Source organism: Oryctolagus cuniculus, chromosome 1, assembly GCF_051225735.1.
Source record: "Oryctolagus cuniculus isolate XC-2025 breed Fujian yellow rabbit chromosome 1, ASM5122573v1, whole genome shotgun sequence".
In the NCBI taxonomy this organism is placed as follows: Eukaryota; Metazoa; Chordata; class Mammalia; order Lagomorpha; family Leporidae; genus Oryctolagus; species Oryctolagus cuniculus.
This window is the reverse complement of record NC_142867.1, coordinates 182,256,758-182,278,729: the sequence shown is the minus strand read 5'-3', so window position 1 is coordinate 182,278,729 and position 21,972 is coordinate 182,256,758. Positions and strand designations below refer to the sequence as shown.

At 41.5% G+C, this 21,972-nt stretch overlaps 1 protein-coding gene across 9 annotated transcripts in view; it reads left to right on the top strand.

Annotated features, from left to right (window-relative positions):
- Positions 1-21,972, top strand: part of HAUS6 (HAUS augmin like complex subunit 6) — a 53,531-nt gene that overhangs the window by 14,168 nt on the left and 17,391 nt on the right. For 5 of the 9 annotated variants that reach the window (XM_002707973.6, XM_089317565.1, XM_070052751.2 and 2 more), the window contains 7 exons: positions 161-226; positions 541-589; positions 3,543-3,713; positions 7,006-7,199; positions 8,165-8,291; positions 11,442-11,544; positions 21,693-21,774. In XM_002707973.6, coding sequence (XP_002708019.3) covers positions 161-226; positions 541-589; positions 3,543-3,713; positions 7,006-7,199; positions 8,165-8,291; positions 11,442-11,544; positions 21,693-21,774 — 792 coding nt within the window. Of the gene's footprint in view, positions 1-160; positions 227-540; positions 590-3,542; positions 3,714-7,005; positions 7,200-8,164; positions 8,292-8,858; positions 11,283-11,441; positions 11,545-21,692; positions 21,775-21,972 lie in introns of those variants that run through there. The other 4 variants (XM_089317591.1, XM_089317585.1, XM_089317588.1 and 1 more) reach the window with 2 other exon arrangements.

Below are 21,972 nucleotides of genomic sequence, written 5' to 3'. Positions count from 1 at the left end.
CTCATCCATCTCAATAGCAGTCTGTGTGTTATGTGAATGTTAAAAGCGAGTCCACAGTCCTTTAGCTGGCTGTCAGTGTCTCCAAAGGGGAAATGAAAAGGGGAAATATCTAGTTAATTGTAAAGAAATTAAAGTTGTCATTTTGTATGTTTTCTTGCAGATTAGCAGTTAAGCAAGTTCGAAATTTGAGATCAGAATGTATAGAACTACAAAATCAAATAAAAAGGTATGTGATTTAGAGCTGAAAGTTGTTCTGGATGATAGTTTACCTTTTGCATTTTATAGGTGAGGAAATGAGAGTTCTAGAAACAATTTAAAATAATATGTTAATAACTGGATGATGATAGAACTAGAACATATTTCTGGACTCTGTCCAGTTCTTCATCTAATAAAGTGTTTATTATTGCTTTTAGCATGAATTATTTTTGGTTTTAATTGGAATAGTTGTTAGTAAGTGGACTTGTAGACCAGTTAGCTCTTTGGATGTTAAATTACCCTGTGATTTTCTTATCACTAATTAGCTCAATTAATTTTTACTAGCATGGAACCCTATGATGACCAAAGTAATATAGAAGAGAAAATTCAAAAGGTGAGGCAACATTTGAAGGGACAAATTTATTCTTTCTTATTTTTATGATGTATAGTGTTTGACATATCAGTTGTACTCTTTTTTTTTAAAGATTTATTTATTTGAAAGGCAGAATTGTAGAGAGGCAGAGGAAGAAATAGAGAGAGAGGGAGGTCTTTCATCCTCTGGTTCATTCCCCAAATAGCCACAACGGGCAGAGCTGCACCCATCCAAAGCCAGAAGCCAAAATCTTCTTCTGGGTCTCCCACGCGAGTTTAGGTGCCCAAGGACTTGGAAGGGAGCTGGATGGGAATGGAGCAACTGGGACTCAAATAAGCGCCCATGTGGATGCTGGCACTACAGGCGGCAGCTTTACCCATTACTCCACAACGCCAGCCCCCAGTTACACTCTTAAGTTCTCCTTTTGCAGCACTGTTTTTACCAGTGAGATATATAAAACTATCAGAGTGCTTTTTTTTTTAGTTTATTCTAATTAAAAAAAATTTTTTTTGACAGGCAGAGTTAGACAGTGAGAGAGAAAGACAGAGATAGGTCTTCTTTCCGTTGGTTCACCCCCTAAATGGTCGCTATGGCTGGTGCGCTGTGCCGATCTGAAGCCAGGAGCCAGGTGCTTCTCCTGGTCTCCCATGCAGGTGCAGGGCCCAAGGACTTGGGCCATCCTCCACTGCACTCCTGGGCCACAGCAGAGAGCTAGACTGGAAGAGGAGCAAGCTGGACAGAACCGGCGCCCCAACCGGGACTAGAACCGGGAGTGCCGGTGCTGCAGGTGGAGGATTAGCCTAGTGAGCTGCGGTACCGACCTCAAGGGTTCTTTTATATGCTGGAATATAATAGAAAAAATTAGCTTGTAATTTGTAAGTTTAAATATTTACAAAAGCAATTTTAAGTATGATTTAAAATTTCAGTATGATTTAAAATCCTCCATCCATCAAAAAAAGCCCTTGATTGTAACTTAATCAGTGTCCCCCCTTCTAAAATTTACTTATTTATTTGAAAGGCAGAGTTAGAGAGAGAGAGGGAGAGACAGGGAGAGATCGATCTTCTGTCCCCCAGTTCACTTCCCAAATGGCCACAATGGTGCTGTGTCACACTGAAACCAGGAGCCAGAATCTTCATCTGGGACACCTGTGTTGGTGGCAGGGGCCCAAGGACTTGGGCCATTTTCTGCTGCTTGCTCTAGACTGTGAGCCAGGAGCTAGCTGCATTGGAAGTGGAGCAGCCGGGACATAAATTGGCTCCTATATGGCATGCCAGCCTTGCAGGTGGCTCTTTATCCGCTACAACACAAATTTTTTAATTTTTTCTCTATTTTCAATTTTTAATTGACAAATAATTGTGTATAATACGTTTATGGGGTACACAGTGTGGTGCTTTGATCCATCCATGCATGCAATTATAGAAGATTTAGATCAAGCTAATTCCATCACCTCACCAATTTACCACTTTTTTTGTGGTAAGAATACTAAAAATATTTTAGTAATTTTAAAATATATAATTCATTATTATTAACTGTGGTCACCATTAGTGTAATTGATTATTAAAATTCATTCCACTCATCTAGTTGAAACTTTATACCCTTTGATCAACATCATTTTATGAAAATTCTTTTTTTTTAAAAAAAGTATTTACTGGGACTGGCATTGTGCCTTGGGTAAAGCCACTGCCAGCAGTGCCGGCATCTTATATGGATGCTGGTTCATGTCTTGTCTGTTCCCCTTCTAATTCAGCTCCTGCTAATGGCCTGGGAAAAGCAGTGGAAGATGGCCCAAGTGTCTGAGGCCCTGCTACCCACATGGGAGACTTGGAAGAACTTCCTGACTCTTGCCTTCAGCCTGGCCAGCCCTGGCTGTTGTGGCCATTTGAGGAGTGAACCAGGGAAGCAGGGAATGGAAGCTCTTTCTCTCTTTGTCTCTCCTTCTCCCACTGTAATTCTGAGTTTCAAATAAATAAATCTTAAAAAAAAAATAAAATTATTGCCCAGAGAGAAGATTTCTCTGTCTTTCCCTCGCTATAACTCTGCCTTTCAAAAAAAAAATTTTTTTTTTAAATATATGCCATGTGTGTCACATGTAAGTAGACTGTGAATGACTGTCGATGTGTAGTTTTTTACTTCTGGAAAAAATTTTAAATTTCTCCCTAAACTCAATTAAATTGATAGCTTTTCAGAATATAGAAAGTGCTAATGGTATCGTGATATTCTACATGATTTCTTAGAAAATCCTAGTGAGCTAGATTGTCTTGGGAAATTCTTTCATGTCCTGTTGAAATTAATATCAGTGCTTTTAAACAATTAAAATATATGTATTATTAGTAATTGTCTTAGGAATACTTTGTTACTAGGAATGAGCAAATAGCTTTTTTAAAAAGGTTGGTTGATTGATTTGAAAGGCAGAGTTACAGAGAGGCAGAGGTAGAAAGAGACAGAGATCTTCCATCTATGGTTCACTCCCAATTGGCTGCAATGGCTGGAGCTGTGCTGATCCATATGGGATGCCAGAGCTCCAGGCCAGGGCTTCAACCTGTTGCGCCACAGCACCAGCCCCTACATGTGTACTTTCTAAAATGAAAACATGGAGGCCAGTGCTGTGGTGTAGTGGGTAAAGCTACCACCAGTAGTGCCAGCATCCTATATGGGCGCTGGATCAAGTCCCAGCTGCTCCACTTCCGATCCAGCTCTCTGCTATGCCCTGGGAAAGCAGTAAAGGATGGCCCAAGTCCTTGGGCCCCTGCACCCCTGTGGGAGACCCAGAAGAAGCTCCTGGCTCCTGGCTTCATATTGGTGCAGCTCCGGCCATTGTGGCCAATTGGGGAGTAAACCAGCAGATGGAAGACCTCTCTCTCTTTCTCTGCCTCTCCTCTCTCTCTGCAACTCTGACATTCAAGTAAATAAATTTAAAAAAATACACATGCAGGGTTATATATGAACTAATTTTATTTGTGTTTGTATTCAAAGGTTAGGTCTTTGTGGGCCTCAGTGAATGAAACACTCGTGTGTTTGGAAAAAGAGAGAGAAATTGTTAGTTCAGTCCTTGGTCTTGTTAACCAATATGCTTTAGATGGAACTGATGTTGTTATTAACATTCCAACACTCTTACTCGACAATATTGAGAAACAAATGTGTCAGGTAAGCATTTAATATTAAGGAGGCTTTTGAGAAAACTTCCTTCATGTAATTTATTTATATATTGTTTTCCTTGCAATGTTTTTCTGCTGTTTCTAGAACTTGTTTTTGTTAATCTGTGTGGTAAAGCTTCATAAAGATGGATACTGCCAAAGGTGTATATGTATACTTACGTCTGTCAGCTTTTATTGTTTATACTTTGTAGAGTGCTATTATCATATAGTGGAATGGATATGAGATTACTTAATAGGAAGATATACTGTACAATTTCTTTGTAAATTCTCAGAGAACAATGGTCTCCTGATTGCTTGCTGTCCTTTTTAATAGTCCCTGTCTTCTGGTTTTCTTCACCTTGATGCTGTTAAGTATTTCTTTTAAAATCTTTTCTTCCTTTAGCATTATAACTTCAGTGTCTTTGCTTTCCTGTGGTTTTTCAGACTTCTGTTCTCAATTTTTTTTCCATCTGGTTCCTTTTTCTCTCTAACCTTTAAAGGAAAGTGTTCTCCTTGGTTTCTTAATGCCTTCTTTTTTGTCTGCTTATTATGAATTAATCTATTTTCTTACCAATTCCACAGCTTTAAAAGCCTCCTATTACCAAATTGGTAATATGTCACCAAATAGGTATTTCCTGTCTATGCACTTTGAGACTTCATATAATTATTTCTACTTGATTATGAGATATTTCCATCTGGATAGCTTATGTTTTCTTAGCAAGCACAGTTTATTAAGGGACTACCATATTGGTATAGTATAAGGGATACAAAGATAAAATACTGTTGTAATCCTGAAAAGCTTTTATGGTAACTTGATAGGCACTTCAGATTCAGGTACATGTATGTCATGATCTCTAACTCATATCTGCAGACTCTTGGCAGATGATATATGTAATAAATTAAGCACATCAATTATGTGTTACAATAGGGAGAAAATAGGAATTGATGATGTCTTTGGAGAAAATTACTGTAGTATGCCTCTTTTTAAACTTTGCCCTGCATAGGACTATTTTTTTTTTAAGATTTATTTATTTACATGAGAGTCAGAGTTAGAGAGAAGGAGAGGCAGAGAGAGAGAGAGAGAGTTCTTTTATCTGCTGGTTCACTCCCCAGTTGGCTGCAATGGCTGGAGCTGTGCTGATCTGAAGCCAGGAGCCAGAGCTTCTTCTGAGTTTCCCATGCAGGTGCAGGGGTCCAGGGGCTTGGACTGTCTTCTGCTGCTTTCCCAGGCCATAGCAGAGAGCTGGATTGGAAGTAGAGCAGTCAAGACTAGAACCGGCGTCCATATGGGATGCTGGCACTGCAGGCTGCGGCTTTACCTGCTACGCCACAGTGCTGGCCCCAGGACTATTTTGTTTTTAATATTATTTTATTCGAGAGGCAGTTACAGACAGAGAGAGGGAGAGACAGAAAGGTCTTCCATCTGATGGTTCACTCCCCAAATGGCTGCAGTAGGCAGAGCTGGGTCAGTCTGAAGCCAGGAGCCCAAGCCCTGGGCCATCTTCTGTTGCATTACCCGGCCATTAGCAGAAAGCTGGATTGGAAGAGGAGCGGCTGGAACTCGAATAATGTCCATATGGGATGCTGGTGCCACAGATGGAGGTTTAACCTATTATGCTACGGTGCTGATCCCTATTATATGATTTTTTAAATATTGGCAATGAATTCAAGTTTTAATTCTTTGAAATATTTATTTATTTATCTGAAAGGCAGAGTTTACAGAAAGGGAGTGGGAGAAAGAGGGAGTGTGGAAGTAGCCTGGAATGGGGTAGAGGGGAGAACGTTTATCTCCTGGGGTACTCTGCAAATGCCTACAACAGCAGCCTGAAGCCATGTTGGTGGCAGGGACCCAGGTACTTGGGCCATCACTTGCTACTCTCCCAGGAACATTAGTAGGAGACAGGATCAGAAGTGGAGTAGCCAGGACTTCAAAGGCTCTCTAATATTGGATGCAGGAGTTGCAAACAGTGGCTTACCTAGCTGCACCTTTACACTTGCCCCTCAAAATTTTTTTAAGGGTTTTTATTTATTTGAAAGTCAGTTACACTGAGAGAGGAGGGACAGAGAGAGAGAGAGAGAGAGAGAGATCTTCCATTTGATGATTCACTCTCTAATTGGCTGCAACAGCCGGAGCTGTGCTGATCCGAAGCCAGGAGCCAGGAGCTTCTTCTGGGTCTCCCACAAGGCCTTGGGCCATCTTCCACTGCTTTCCCAGGCCATAGCAGAGAGCTGGATTGGAAGTGGAGGAGCTAGGTCTTGAACCAGTGCCCATATGGGATGCTGGCGCTTCAGGCCAGGGCATTAACCCTCTGTGCCACAGCGCTGACCCCAACACCTCAATTTTTTTTAAAGATTTGTTTTATTTATTTAAAAGGCAGAGTTACAGAGTGAGAGACACAGAGAGACGGAGAGAGATTGAGAGAGATTCCATCTGCTGGGGAAGTAGGGGGAGAGAGAGAGAGACAGAGAGATTGATCTTTTATCTGCTGGCTGAGTCCCTAAATGGATTCAATAGCCAGGAGACTGGAACTCCATCTCCCACATAAATGGCAGGGGCCCAGGTATCAAATTTTAACTTAGACTACAAATTTTAAAACATTGAAGATATGCAGAGTAAATAAACAGGGCCAAATTTAGATGCAGCCTTTAGGAGTCATCAATTAACAAATTTGTTAAAAAATGAAGGGGCTGGTGCTGTGGTGTAGTGGGCTAAGCTGCGACCTTTAGCACCGGCATCCCAGTGGGTGCCATTTCATGCCCTGGCTACTGCTTTTCTGATCCAGCTCTCTGTAATGGCCTGGGAAAGCAGTAGAAGATGGCCCAAGTACTTTGGCTTCTATACCCACGAGGGAGACCTGGAAGAAGCTCCTGGCTTCTGGCTTCGGATCGGCCCAGCTCTGGCTGTTGTGGCCATTTGGGGAGTGAACCAGCCAATGGAAAACCTCTCTGTCTTTCCCTTTGGCTGTAACTCTACCTCTGAAATAAATAAATAAATTATAAAAAACTAATTAATGATATTTTCCCCAAACCAGTTCATTCTCTCCAGTCTTTATTTTTTCCCATCTATTTGCATTTTTTTATTCTGATTTTCAGTCTTTTGCATAGTGTAAGAATTTAACATAGCATGTTAATTCTTACATAGTGGTTATCACTGGATCGACTTATATAGCTTCATGTTTGGGGGGAAGTGTTTTTTTTCTTTCACTCTTTATAACTTTTTTATATAATGGTAAAAATATATGTAATAGTGTATTATCTTAAGGACCTATAGTTCTCCCCTTTTTTTCTTTCTGAATCTTTAGTTCCACATAGGAAATGTTTACGAGTCTGGAAAATTAAACCTGTTAACAGTTATTCAGTTATTAAATGAAGCCTTGAAAGTAATGAAATATGAACGTTGTCAGGCTGACCAAGCAAGATTGACAATAGACCTTCACTACCTTGAAAAGGAGACCAAATTTCAGAGGGAAAGATTATCAGATCTGAAGCATATGAGGTACACTAGAAAGTTCTTCTGTTATTTTACTATGGGAGGTATAGGGTGGTTTTCTCTGCAAAATTTTTGTCTAGTTAACAACTATTTTTTTTTTTTTTTTTTTTTTTTGACAGGCAGAGTGGACAGTGAGAGAGAGAGACAGAGAGAAAGGTCTTCCTTTGCCGTTGGTTCACCCTCCAATGGCCGCCGCGGCTGGCGCGCTGCGGCCGGCGCACCGCGCTGATCCGATGGCAGGAGCCAGGAGCCAGGTGCTTTTCCTGGTCTCCCATGGGGTGCAGGGCCCAAGCACCTGGGCCATCCTCCACTGCACTCCCTGGCCACAGCAGAGAGCTGGCCTGGAAGAGGGGCAACCGGGACAGAATCCGGCGCCCCGACCGGGACTAGAACCCGGTGTGCCGGCGCCGCTAGGCGGAGGATTAGCCTATTGAGCCGCGGCGCCGGCCCTAGTTAACAACTATTAAGCTTGATAAAAACTTGTGAAAATTTTACTAGTACTGAAAAACATCTAATCAACTCCAAGAGAAACATATGAAGTAAAGAGGAAAATTAATGTAGCTTTCTGTTTGGAGTAAATTATTTGCCCTGAGTGATAATTTTCTATGAAATAATTTCACCTTTTTTCTGGCATTCCTTTTGTTGTGTCTAATCATAAAATGGAATTCCTGGAAAGTTTTTTATTTGAACAGAAAGACTGGGAGGTATGGGCTGCCCTTAGGAATGAACAGAGAGTTGGAATAAAGTTCTTACTGAAGTTCAGAGCCAGGAAAAAAATTGTATTTTGAAAACAAATGAAGTGAAAGATGCATGACTATTTTCCAGTTTTAAAGGTATTTTACGTTTTAAATATCCACTTCTGGGATTCATTTTCAGTTATATTTCCTTCCTCTTCTATCATTGTTTCTTCAACTTTACTCAATGCTTTTTTGTTTTATGTTTGAATAAATTCATGTTTTATGCCATCATAGGTATAAAATAAAAGAAGATATCACAACTATAAGACAATCTATTGTTGAAAAGCAAGCAGAATGGCATAAGAAGTGGAAGGAGTTTCTTGGTCTGTCTCCTTTTAGCCTAATTAAAGATGGTACTACAGTAAGTGATATTGACTGATTTCTTGTGGAATGTGAGTGTTCTTCAGAAAATTTGTGGAAAAATAAAATTAAAAGAAAAATTTACTTTGCTAAGATGCTATCTACGGGATCTCTGTCTCATATTGAAGTGCCTGGGTAGAATCCTTGCTCTATGCCCAAATCTAGCTTTCTATAAATATGCACCTTGGCAGGCAGCAGGCGATGGCTCCCGTAATTTCATGTGGAAGACCTGGATTGAGTTCCCAGTTTCCAGCTTTGGCCTAGCCCAGCTACAGCTCTCATTGGCATATAAGGAGTGAATCAGCAGATGGGAGATCTTTTTTTCTCTAAAATAAAAATAAATGAAAAAATCTTGGAGGGATTTCTAGAAAGCTCATGAAAAATTCATATTACGAAAAAATTGCATGTATTTTTAAAGAAATTTTTGCACCAAAATACTTACTTTTAACTCCTTTTTCCCACTTACTTTTTAAAGTACAAAGTATAATATTTGTTAGTCTCTTGGTTTACTATATAATAAATGACCCAAAAATTCTTTTTTTTTTTTTTTTTTTTTTTTTTTTTACAGGCAGAGTGAACAGTGAGAGAGAGAGAGAGACAGAGAGAAAGGTCTTCCTTTGCCGTTGGTTCACCCTCCAATGGCCGCCGCGGCTGGTGTGCTGCGGCCGGCGCACCGTGCTGATCCAAAGGCAGGAGCCAGGTGCTTTTCCTGGTCTCCCATGGGGTGCCGGGCCCAAGCACTTGGGCCATCTTCCACTACACTTCCAGGCCACAGCAGAGAGCTGGCCTGGAAGAGAGGCAACCGGGACAGAATCTGGCGCCCCGACCAGGACTAAAACCCGGGGTGCCGGCGCCGCTAGGCGGAGGATTAGCGTATTGAGCCGCAGCGCCTGCCCTCAAAAATTCTATTTGTAGATTATGTTTGTCATTTTTGCATCTGAGCCTAAAGTTCAAATGTTTTGGTTTCTATAAATTTTTTAAAGCAGGTTTTTTTTTTTAATTTTTTTTATTTTTTTATTTGAAAGGCAGCGTTAGAGGGAGATGGAGAAAGAAAGAGAGAGGGGGAGGGGTCTTCTACCCGCTGGTTTACTCCCCAAGTGGCCACAATGGTCGGGGCTGGGCCAGGACCTCTTCTGGGTCTCCTGCATGGGTAAAAGGTTCTAAGCACTTGTGCCATCCTCCACTGCTTTCCCAGGCCATTAGCAGGGAGATGGATTGGAAATGAGACAGCCAAGACTCATCCAGCACCCATATGGGATGCCGGCATTACAGGCAGTGGCTTAATCTGTTATGCCATGGTGCCAGTCCCATGTAATTTTTCCAAATACACAATAGAGTATTCATTAAGCTATTCTTGTCATTTATAGTTGGTGTTTTTATTTAATTTTCTTTTTACAATAATAATAGAGGACTTATTTTGTGTTTTTAAAATATTTTAATTCAAAATAGTTTCAAATTTACAATATAGTTGGTATTTTCAGATTCTGAAATTGTTTTAAAGAGTAACTGGGGTGGGTGGGGGCATGATGTTACTGCATACCTGGTTAAGCCTTTGCACACATTGCTGACATTCCATATTGGAATGTCAGTTTGAGTCTGGCAGCTGCTGTGCTTCTGATCCACCGTCCTCCTAATACTCCTGGAAAGGCAGCAGATGGTGGCCAAGTACTTGGGTCCATCACCCATGTGGGAAACCGAGATGTAATTCCTGGCTCCTGGCTTGGGTCTGACCTGTGCCTAGCTGTTGAGGCCATTTGGGGATTGAATCAGTGGATGGAAGATCTTTCTCCCTCGCTGTCTCCCCACCAAACTCACTTCCTCCCTGGCTTGCTCCCTTTCCTTTCTTTCTGTTGCTTTGCTTTTTAAATAAATAAATCTTTTTGAAAAAGGGAGAAAATGAAGCCATCTTCTTTTTGTAAAGTTTTTTATTTATTTTCATTTCATTTGAAATGCAGAGAGTGAGAAAGAGGAAGATCTTCCATCCACTGATTTATGCCTCAAAAGCCAGTAGCAGCTGGGTCTGGGCCAGGCTGAAGCTAGTAGCTTAGAACTCTATATTGGTCTCTCAGATGGGTGTTAAGGACCAAGTGTGTGAGCTATTATCTGCTCTGCCTCCCAGGGCGTACATTGGTAGGAAACAGGAATTTGAAGCAGAGCTGGAACTTAAACCCAGGGATTCCAAATGTGATGTGGGTGTCTCAAGTAGAATGTTTTTAAAAATTTTTTTAGATTGATTGATTTATTTGAAAGGAAGAATTACAGAGAGGGATAGGCAGAGAGAGAGAGACAAACGCCTTTTATCCACCGGTTCACTCCCCAAATGGCCGCAACAGCTGGAGCTGGGCTGATCTGAAGCCAGGAGCCAGGAGCTTCCTCCAGGTCTCCCATGCGGGTGCAGGGACCCAAGGACTTGGGCCATCTTCTACTGTTTTCCCAGACCATAGCAGAGAGTTGGATCAGAAGTGGAGCAGCTGGGACTTGAACTGGTGCCCATATGGGATGCTGGCACTGCAGGCGGCGGCTTTACTCATTGTGCCATAGCACTGGCCCTTCAAGTGGAGTCTATTTTTTTTTTTAAAGATTTATTTATTTATTTGAAAGAGTTAAAACAGAGAGAGAAGGAGAGGCAGAGAAGGAAAGGTCTTCAGTCTGTTGGTTCACTCCCTAGATGGCCACAATGGCTGGACCTGCACCATTCCAAAGCCATGAGCCAGGAGCTTCCTCTGGATCTCCCACAAGTGTGCAAAGACTCAAGGACTTTGGTCATCTTCCACTGCTTTCCCAGGCCATAGCAGAGACCTAGATCAGAAGTTGAGCAGCTGGGACTTGAACTGGCACCTATATGGGATTGCTGACACTGCAGGTGGCAACTTTTCCCTTTATGCCACAGCGCTGGCCCCTCAAGTGGAGGCTTGATTGCTGTGCTGTTTGTCTTCCCCTAGACTGTCTTCTTGATGTGAAGTACCATGACGATTGAGACTTAGAGGACAATGTAAGCCCCTTTTTCCAAATATAATTGGTTAAAAAATGGTTATAAGTTATCTACTTGGTGCTTATATTTTAGGGCAAAAACAATCATCCACTCATAATTTATCATTGTTATTGTGGCAGTTAGCGAATGTGTTTAGAATTATGAATTTTGTCTTTAAAGGCTGTGGATCTTTTACCGCCTATGTCTCCCCTTTCATTTGATCCTGCTTCAGAAGAAGTATATGCGAGGAGTATTCTTTTTAAGTATCCTGCTTCACTTCCAGGTTGGTTATTTATCCTTTTCTCCTTTAAACCCCTTTCTCCCATCATTGTTTCTCAGTATTGTAATAGTTCATCATTTGTTTTTCCTCCTTAATCATAAAATTCAACATTTCAGTCATTATATCTCATTGGCATTTTGTAAATTCAAAGTGTTGTGCAGTTGTTCTACTGTCTAGTTCCACAACATTTTTAAGATCCTGAAAGAAAATCCCATCCTCAGTAGTGATTGCTCCTTATTTCCTACTTTTCCAGGTTCTGGCTGCCAATAATCTACATCCTGTCTCTATGGATTTTCTTGTTTCATATAAATATGGAATTTTAATATGAATGGAATCATATAATATGTAGCCTTTTGTATCTGGCTTGTTCTTTTTTCTTTCTCTCTCTCTCTCTCTCTCTCTTTTTTTTTTTTTTTTTAAGATTTATTTATTTGAAAGGCAGAGTTTCAGGGAGAGGGAGAGATAGAGATTGGCTGGTTCACTCCCGAAATGGCTACAGTGGCCAGCGCTGGGCCAGCCTGAAGCTAGGAACCTGGAACTCAATCTAAGTCTCCTGTGTGGGTGGCAGGAACCCATGAACTTGGCCATCATCTGCTGCTTTCCCAAACATATTAGCAGGAAGCTGGATGGGAAGTAGAATAGCTGGGACTGAAACTGGCGCTTCAATATGGTAGGCTGGTGTCACAAGCAGTAGCTTAAACTTTTGCAACACAATGCTGGAGTCATCTTTTTTTTTTTTCTTCTTTAATAAAAACTTTATTGATAAATAAAAACAGTTATCCCATATGGGCGCTGGTTTGAGTCTTGGTTGCTCCATTTCCAGTCCAGCTTTCTGCTATGGCTTGAGAAAACAGTACAAGATGGCCCAAACAGTACAAGATGGGCCACTGCACCCACGTGGGAGACCCAGAAGAAGCTCCTGGTTCCTAGCTTCGGATTGTCGCAGCTCTGGCCATTGGGGTCAATTGAGGAGTGAACCAGCAGATGGAAGACCTCTCTCTCTCTCTCTGCCTCTCTCTCTCTCTCTCTCTCTCTGTGCAACTCTGACTTTCAAATAAATTAATTAATTTAAAAAAACCTTTCTGAGATATAATTCACATACCATACAATTCACTCATTTAAAGCCTACAGCTGAGTAGTTTTTTTGTAGATAGATGCAGCCATTACCAGTTTTGAACATTCCTTTTTTTTTTTTTTTGAACATTCTTGTCACTTGAAAAAGAAACTGTATATCCTTTAGCTGTCACCATTCCCTACCATGCCTCCTATGCTCCCCTGGCCCTAAGCAACCACTAAAATATTTTTTGTCTCTAAATTTCTGTATTCTAGGTTTTCATATGAATGGAATAATTTTTTAAAAGATTTATTTGTTTATTTAGAAGGCAGAGCTACAGAGAGGCAGAGGCATAGAGAGAGAGAGAGCGGTCTTCCATTTACAAGTTCACTCCCCAAGTGGCCACAGTGGCTGGAGTTGGTTCATGTCCTGTATGTTGCAATAGCTAGGGCCAGACCAGGCTATAGTTGGGAGCCTTCAATGTGATCGAGTGTACATTATCAGGAAGCTAGAATCAGAAGGGGAGTAGGGGCTCTCTGATGTGGGATGCAGTTGTGTCAAGTGGTATTTTTAACTCTTGTACTGAATGCCTGCGCCCATTATTTACTTTTTTTTTTTTTAAGATTTATTTATCTATTTGAAAGTCAGAGTTACACTGAGAGAGGAAAGGTAGAGAGAGAAAGAGGTCTTCTGTCTGTTGGTTCACTCCCCAGATAGCTGCAATGGCTGGAGCTGCGTTGATCCGAAGCCAGGAGCCAGAAGCCAGGAGCTTCTTCCGGGTCTCCCGTGCTGGTGCAGGGGCCCAAGGTCTCTGGCCATCTCCTGCTTTCCCAGGCCATAGCAGAGAGCTGGATCTGAGTGAAGCAGCTGAGTCTTGAACCAGTGCTCATATGGGATGGGCAGCACCGGCTTTATCTGCTATGCCACAGCACTGGCCCCTCAATTATTTGCTATTAAAATGTTTTTAAAAATTCTATTTCAGCACATTGGAAAGTACAGAGAATAATATTATAAATGTATGTATAACAAACACCCTTCTTTGTCAGAACTTTGTAGTATTTGCTTTTCTTTTTTTTAGAAAGAACATATGCAGAGGCTGGCATATAGTGAGTGAGTTATGCCATTATCTGCTATGCTGGCATCCCATATGATCGTGGGTTCATATCCTGGCAGGTCCACTTTGGATCCATTTCCCTGCTCATGTCCCTAGGAAAGCAGTAGAAGACGGCCCAAATACTTGCACCTCTGCCACTCACGTGGGACACCCAGATGGAATTCCAGGCTCCTGACTTCAGCTGGGCCCAGTCTGGCCGTTGTAGCCATTTGGGGAGTGAAACAGCAGATGGAAGATCTCTCTCTCTCTGTAACTCTGCCTTTCAAATAAAAAAAAGGTTTACGAAAAACTTCTAGAAAAAGTACATATGTGGATATATCTTGGATATTTACTTTTCTTTGAGCCCATTTTTTTAAAGATTTATTTTATTTATTTGAAAGAGTTACAGAGAGAGATAGAGACAGAGAGAGTAGTCTTCCATTCACTTCCCCAGATGGCTGCAACACTCGGAGCTGCGCCGATCCGAAGCCAGGATGCAGGAGCTTCTTCCGGTCTCCCACGTGGATGCAGGGGTCCAAGTGCTTGGGCCGTCTTCTATTGCTTTCTCAGGCCATAGCAGAGAGCTGGATCGGAAGTGGAGCAGTGGGGACTAGAACTGGCGCCCATATGGAATGCCGGTGCTTCAGACTAGGGCTTTAACCTGCTGCGCCACTGCAATGGCCCCCCCTTTGATCCCATTCTTATAAGTTTCACAGAAGTAACCATTATTCTTATTCTTAGAACAGGTGTGTGTTCATAAAAATAATTTTTATATGTGTGATTTAACTATATAATGCTGTTTTTAAAGTTTTTGAATTTTTTTTTAATTGGAGAGGTAGAGGAACAGGGAACTCTCTTCTGCTCAATCACCATCCAAATGCACTTTGCTGGGGCTGAGCTGGGGTCAGAGATAGGAGCCAGGAATGCAATACAAGTCTTCCACGTGGGTGCAAGGAACCTAGTTACTTGAGCCATCACTTGCTGCCTTCCAGGGTCTGCATTGATAGGAAGCTGGAATTGGGAGCTGGCACTGAAATCATACCTTGGCATTCCATTGTGAGACTTGTGCATTTTAACTGCTCTGCTACGTGCCCTCCCCCTATTTTTTTATTATCCCACAAACGTGTTTTGAAAATATTTGTTAATTTTTTTGACACTGGATTCAAAGAAGGTTTGCTTATTGCATTTGTTTTTTATTTTTCAATGACTTTTTAAAAAATATTTATTTATTTGAAAGGCAGAGTTACAGAGAGAGAGAGGCAGAGAGAGAGAGAAGTTTTCTATCCACAGGTTTACTCCCCAGTTGACTGCAATGACCAGAGCTGAGTCCATCCGAAGCTAGGAGACAGGAGCTTCTTCCAGGTCTCCCATGTGGCTGCAGGGGCCCAAGGATTTGGGCCATTTTGTACTGCTTTTCCCGGCCATAGCACAGAGCTGGATCGGAAGTGGAGCAGCGGGGTCTTGAACTGCACTCATATAGGATGCTGGCACAACAGGCTGTGGCTTTACCCACTGTGCCACAGTGCTGGTCCCCTTAATGCCTTTTATTTCAGAGTCATTGCCAATTTTTTAAGATGTTGATATAAATTATTTTTAATATTCATTGTGTTTTTAGATTTACCAACGTGTTTATTGATCTTCCCACCTTATTTTTCTATTTTTTCCTTTTGAGGAATTTATATCAAAGTATATAGTTCTTTTAGTAATGGGAAATAAATAGTACAATATTAGTCTTTCTATGAAGATATCTTTATTTTGGGGCTGGTGCTGTGGCACAGTGGGTTAACCCCCGCCTGCAGTGCCGACATACCTTATGGGTGCTGGTTCGAATCATGGCTGCTCCACTACTGATCTAGCTCCCTGCTAATGTGCCTGGGAAAGCAGCAGAAGATAGTACAAGTCCCTGGACCTCTGCCACATGTGACAGAGACTCTGAAGAAGCTCCTGGCTCTTGGCTTCAGCCAGGTGTTGTGGCCATCTGGGGAGTGAACCTCTCTCTCTTTGTGTTTGTGCTTCTCCCTCTCTCTGTGTAACTCTGACTTTCAAATAAATAAATCTCAAAAAAAAAAAAAGGGCAAATATCTTTATTTTTATGTACTCTTGAATGGTAGTTTAGCAGGATATAGAATTATACCACATTTTTTTTTTTTTCACTTTGGTGCTACATACAATCTCATTGTTTTCCGCTTTCTATTTCTGAGATATTTCCTGACAGGTTGTCATTTATTGGTAGTTAATTTTTTATTTCTAGTTGTTTTTAAGATTTTTCTTTTTCTGTAATGTAGGTTCATTGAGACAATAATTTGCTTTTATTTAGACTTACTTTTATTTTGATTCGTTTTTATTTAGGACTTATGTGTGCTTATTTATTCTGAAGGCTCATGTGTTTTCCACAGTTCTGCAAACTTATTTACCTACATCTTTTCTAATAATGCTTGTCTGTCATTCTTTTGGTCCTTTTTTCCCCAAACTCATATTGTTGGAACTTCTGATTTTGCTCTTCGTATTTCTTAACTTCGCATTCATATTCATAACTTGTTTCTGCCTCTGAGCTTTGTTTTATATGTTATCCTTAGATATCTCTTATAGTTCACTAATCATTTTATCTTTAATCTGCTTTTTGAGCTGTCTTTTTTTAAAATTTTTTAAATTTTTAAAATTTTTTGACAGGCAGAGTGGACAGTGAGAGAGAGACAGAGAGAAAGGTCTTCCTTTGCCGTTGGTTCACCCTCCAATGGCTGCCCCACCCACCACGCTGATCTGAAGGCAGGAGCCAAGTGCTTCTCCTGGTCTCCCATGGGGTGCAGGGCCCAAGCACTTGGGCCGTCCTCCACTGCACTCCCGGGCCACAGCAGAGAGCTGGCCTGGAAGAGGGGCAACCGGGACAGAATCTGGTGCCCCGACTGGGACTAGAACCTGGAGTGCCAGCGCCGCAGGCGGAGAATTAGCTTATTGAGCCGCGGCGCCAGCCTAAGCTGTCTTTAATATTCATGGATGTACTTTGCACTTTTAGAAGCTTATTTGCTTCTTCTTCAAAATTCCCTGTTCTTTTTTGTGGTATCTTCCATTATGGCACCTTTAGTTTCTTTTGTTTTTTGCTAATTATTTTAAATGTACAGATAGTATCTTTTTGATTTTTCTGTTATCCCTTGAGTTTCAGGTACTTCTGCTCCTATATGTAGTGCTTGCTAATTTGCTTCCTATTAAAATATTTACTTTTAATGATTTATTTATTTATTTGAGTGGCAGAGTTAACAGATGGTGAGAGGGAGAAACAGAGAGGGAGGTCTTTCATCTGCTGTTTCACTCCCCAGATGGCTGCAACTGCTGGAGCTGGGCTGAGTCAAAGCCAGGAGCTTTCTCTGGGTCTCCTATGTAGGTGCAGGGGCCCAAGTACTTGGGCCTATCTTCTGCTGTTTTCGCAGGCCATTAACAGAGAACTGGATCAGAAGTAGAGCAGCTGAGACTTGAACCAGTGCCCATTCTACTGCAGGTGGAGGCTTAACCTACTACACCACAGTGATAGGCCCCCTAAAATATTTATTTGTGAGTTTAGGTCAGGAGCCAGAGCTTCCTTTGGGTCTCCCTTGTGGGCACAGGGGTCCAAGCACATGGGCCATCCTCTAATGCCTTCACCAAGGAGCCGAATCAGAAGTGAAGTAGCTAGGACTCAAACCTGTGCCTATATGGGATGCTGGCACTGCAGGCAGAGTCTTAACCTAATATACCACAGTGGTGGCTCCCATAAAATATTTGTGAGCTCAGATCTGGAGCCAGGAGTTTCCTTTGGTCCTCCATGTGGGCACAGGGCCCCAAGCCATCAGCAAGGAGCCAGATTGGAAGAGGAGCACCTGAGAGCTGACCGGGGCCCATATGGAGTTACTGCCACAGGTGGAGGCCCAACCCACTATGCAACAGCGCCTGCCCCTGTAATATTGATTTTATACCTGCTTTTGAGTTCGCTAAGTTTTACATTTCTTTCCTTTCTCCTATTCTCACCTAGGGCTCCAGGTATACTGCAAACTTCTTTGTTACTTCCCTGAATGAGTTGGCAGAATTTTTATGCTTTTCTTGTTAGGGATAAAGCAGCTTCTGCAGTGTCTCAGCTTCATGGTAGTGTTTGTTTTAGATTCCAGCTGGAGTGGCCTATGATGGTTCTTGTTAAATGTAGGTGTTAAATCTTCAGTATTCATATTCTGGAATGTGCCTTATTAGGTGCTTGTTTGAGTTTACTATTCTGATTAAGCTTTCCATCTTTGGATCTGACTTATATACTTTATTTGTTTTTTTGGGGGGGCATTTCTTCTTTTTCTTAAATTTTATTTATTCTAGTAAGGTTTGATAGAGGTAGTTTCTGCTTCAAGTTGATTTGCTGTTGTGAGTTCAGTTTTGTTCATCTCCTAAATGCCCTGATGTTCTATGCCCTCTTTCTGAATACATTTTTAATATTATAATTTAGTTTTCATCATTTCTTTTCTTAAATTGTGTTCATACTAGCTACCCTACCTCTAATATTTAGTCTGTTTTCTATTCCAAATGGTTATCAGTGCTCTTTCTCTAATAGATCCTTTTCATTTCCTGGCATAAAAATGCATTAATGATTTCCTGTTGCATTTAGGGAAAAATAAAAATTGTTTAAATGCTTTTTTACTTTCTAGCTTGTTTTTGAAGATTGATTTATTTATTTGAAAGGCAGAGTTACATAGCTAGAGGGAGGGAGAGAGATTGTTCATCCACTGGTTTACTCTCCGAATGGCTGCAACTGCTGGAGCTGGACCAGGCTGGATCCAGGAGTCAGAAACTCCATACAGGTTTTCCATATTCTCAGTTGAGTTAGCCAGGAGCTGAATCAGAAATTGAGTAGCTAGGATTTGAACTGGTTCTCATATGGAATACCAGCGTGGCAGGTGGTAGCTTAACCTGCTGTGCCAAAATACTGGTCCCTCACTTTCCAACTTTTAACTTAAAAGCTTTCTTAAATGCCAGACAAATGTGTCAATTCTGCTTATCAGCAACAGATGCTGTTTGTAGTTGTATATAATAACTTTAGTTTATGGTTGTTAATACTTTGTGGTAGAGTTGTATTTGTGCTGTTTTTTGGGATGTTTTGTAAACATCAGTAATACCATTATATAGAACATTTCAGAAAGTTTGTGGAAAAGTAGAGTTATAAGATGAGTTTAGATGTGAAAGCATTTGTAAGTTCATGCATAATGTTTTCTTTGTTTTTAAAAAAAGATTTATTTATTTGAAAGTCAGAGTTATAAGAGAGAGGAGAGGCAGAGAGAGAAAGGTCTTCCATCTGCCGGTTCACTTCCCAGATGGCCACAATGGCTGGAGCTTTGTTGCTCTGAAGCCAGGAGCTTCCTCTGGGTCTCCCACATGGGTGCAGGGACCCAAGGACTTGGGCCATCTTCTGCTGCTTTCCCAGACCATAGCAGAGAGCTGGATCAGAAGTGGAGCAGCCATGACTCGAACTGGCACCTGTATGGGATGCCGGTACTGCAGGCAGCAGTTTTACCCGCTATGCCACAGCGTTGGCCCCATAATGTTTTCTAATTTTTTTAATTTAAGATTTATTTTATTTATTTGAAAGAGTTACAGAGAGAGGTAGAGCCAGAGAGGGAGAGAGCTCTTCTATCCTCTGGTTCACTCCTCAGCTGACCCCAATGGCCAGAGCTGAGCTGATCCAAAGCCAGGAGTCAGGAGCTTGTTCCAGGTCTCCCATGTGGGTGCAGGGCCCCAAGGAGTTGGGCCATCTTCTATTGCTTTCCCAGGCCATAGTAGAGAGGTAGATCAGAAGTGGAGCAGCTGGGACTCAAACCATGATGCTGGCACTATAGGCTGGGGCTATAACTCGCTGCACCACAGCACCAGCCCCCATCATGTTTTCTTTCTTTTTTTTTTTTTTTTGAAATATTTTATTTATTTTATTTGAGAGGTAGAGTTACAGACAGTGAGAAAGAAAGACCGAGAGAAAGGTCTTCCTTCCGTTGGTTCATTCTCCAAATGGCTGCAATGACCGGAACTGCGCCGATTCGAAGCCAGGAGCCAGGTGCTTCTTCTGGGACTCCCACATGGGTGCAGGGGCCCAAAGACTTGAGCCATCTTCTACTGCTATCCATGCCATAGCAGAGAGCTGGATAGCAGAGAGCAGAGAGTGGAGCAACTGGAACTCAAACTGGCACCCATATGGGATGCCAGCGCTGCAGGTGGAGGATGAACCTATTGGGCCATGGTGCTGGCCCCCTATCATGTTTTTTTAATATGTATTTTCCATGATCTTTTAAAGACCCCTCTCATGTATACATGGTTTTAAAACAATTTTTGTGCCCAAATCAACTAATCTTTTAATTCCATTTTCAATTACTTTTTTTAAAGATTATATATATATATATATATTTTTTTTTTTTGAAAGATAGAGTTACAGAGAGAGGTAGAGACAGAGGGAGAGAGGTCTTCCATCTGCTGGTTCACTCCCCAAATGGTCGCAACAGCCAGAGATGAGCTGATCCAAAGCCAGGAGTTTTTCCAGGTCTCCCACGTGGGTGCAGGGGCCCAAGGGCTTGGACCATCCTCTGCTGCTTTGCCAGGTGCATTATTAGGGAGCTAGATTGGAAGTGGAGCAGCTGGGATTCAAACTGGTGCCCATATGGAATGCCAGCGCTGCAGGCCAGGGCTTTAACCCGCTTTGCCACAGCACCAACCCTTTTTAACTTTTTTTTTTAAAGACTTATTTTTTCCTTCTTTCTCCCCGTTTCCCTCCCCCCCCTTCTCTCTCTCTCTCTCCTCTCTTTCTCTAAAATAAAAATGAAAAAAAAAAAAACAAAAACAAAAACAAAAAAAAAGGACTTATTTTTATTTATTTGAAAGGTAGAGTTATTGAGAGGTAGAAGAGAGATCCTCCATCCACTGGTTTACTCCCCAAATGGCTGCCACACAGCCTGGGCTGGGCCAGATCAAAGCCAAGAGCCTAGAACTCTATCTGGGTCTCCCACGTGGGTGTCGGGGCCCAAATACTTTGTCCCACCTCTGCTGCTTTCCCAGGCTCATTAGCAGGGAGTGGAATTGGAAGTGGAGCACAACTGGGACCCGAACTGGTGCTCATTGGATGCCAGTGGTGTAGGCAGTGGCTTAACCCACTGCACCACAATACAGACCCCTCCATGAGATTTTTGAAGTACTCTTATAATCAGTGGGTGCAGAAGATAATTGAAAATGGCGTAATGATGGGATGGATTAAGAGGACAACTTCACATGTATGCACATTGGTTTCTTATATAATGATACCTTGGATACATGTACAAATAGGGAAAGGGTTTCAGAAGTGAGCATGTTGAAAGAGGAGAAGCTTTTGGAATATCAAATCATCTGTAACATAGTAATGGTTTTCTTTACCAATCTCATTTCTCACCATGCTTCCATTCAGTGCCTTCATACCTTCTTCCTGCTGTCCTTTATGGGCCAGGTGTGTCTCCTCTGCTGTTTGTATTCTTTGCATACTTCTGTCATAATATTATGGCAGTATAACATAATACTTCACTGTCTGTTCCTAGACTGACCTTTTGAGGGTAGGGTTTCCATCTTTTATTTCTGTCTCCCATTATTAGTGTAATATTGGCAGGTACAGTGGTAGTCTAATAGGCTCACTGATGTCATTATTACTGCACTGAAATATGGTAACTTTTCTTTTTGGCCTTGCTAACTCATGTAGAAGTGGTTTATATATTTAAACATAAAACGGGGTGATATAAAACTGTAAAATTATGGATTGTCATATTTTGGAAATGCACCATCAGTCTTTGTATAAAAACTTATTACTAGATACTCTGTATTACTTCCCTGCTGATTACCCTAATACTTAACAATTGAGTAATTATCTTTTCCTACCAGTATTCATATTATTGTTATTTTTCTTATTTTGTTTAGAGAATTTCAAGAGATCTTTGAATATTAGAATGTAAAAACATAATTAAAGAGTAATGCGTTTTTCTACTTCCTTAGATACACCTAAGCAACATAACCAAGAAAATGGTTGCAGAAGAGATAAAGATGCTCTGGGACCTGTACATGATCTAACTGACAGGTAAAACAAGTTTGATTTTCAAATTAAAAATTTTTTTAAAAGATTTATTTGAAAGGTAGAGTTATAGAGAGAAAGAAAGAGAAACAGAGAGCTCTTCCATCCACTGGTTCACTACCCAAATAACTACAATGGCCAGAATTGGACTAGGCTACTGCCAGGAGTCTGGAATTCCATCTGGGTCTCCCGTGTGTGAGACAG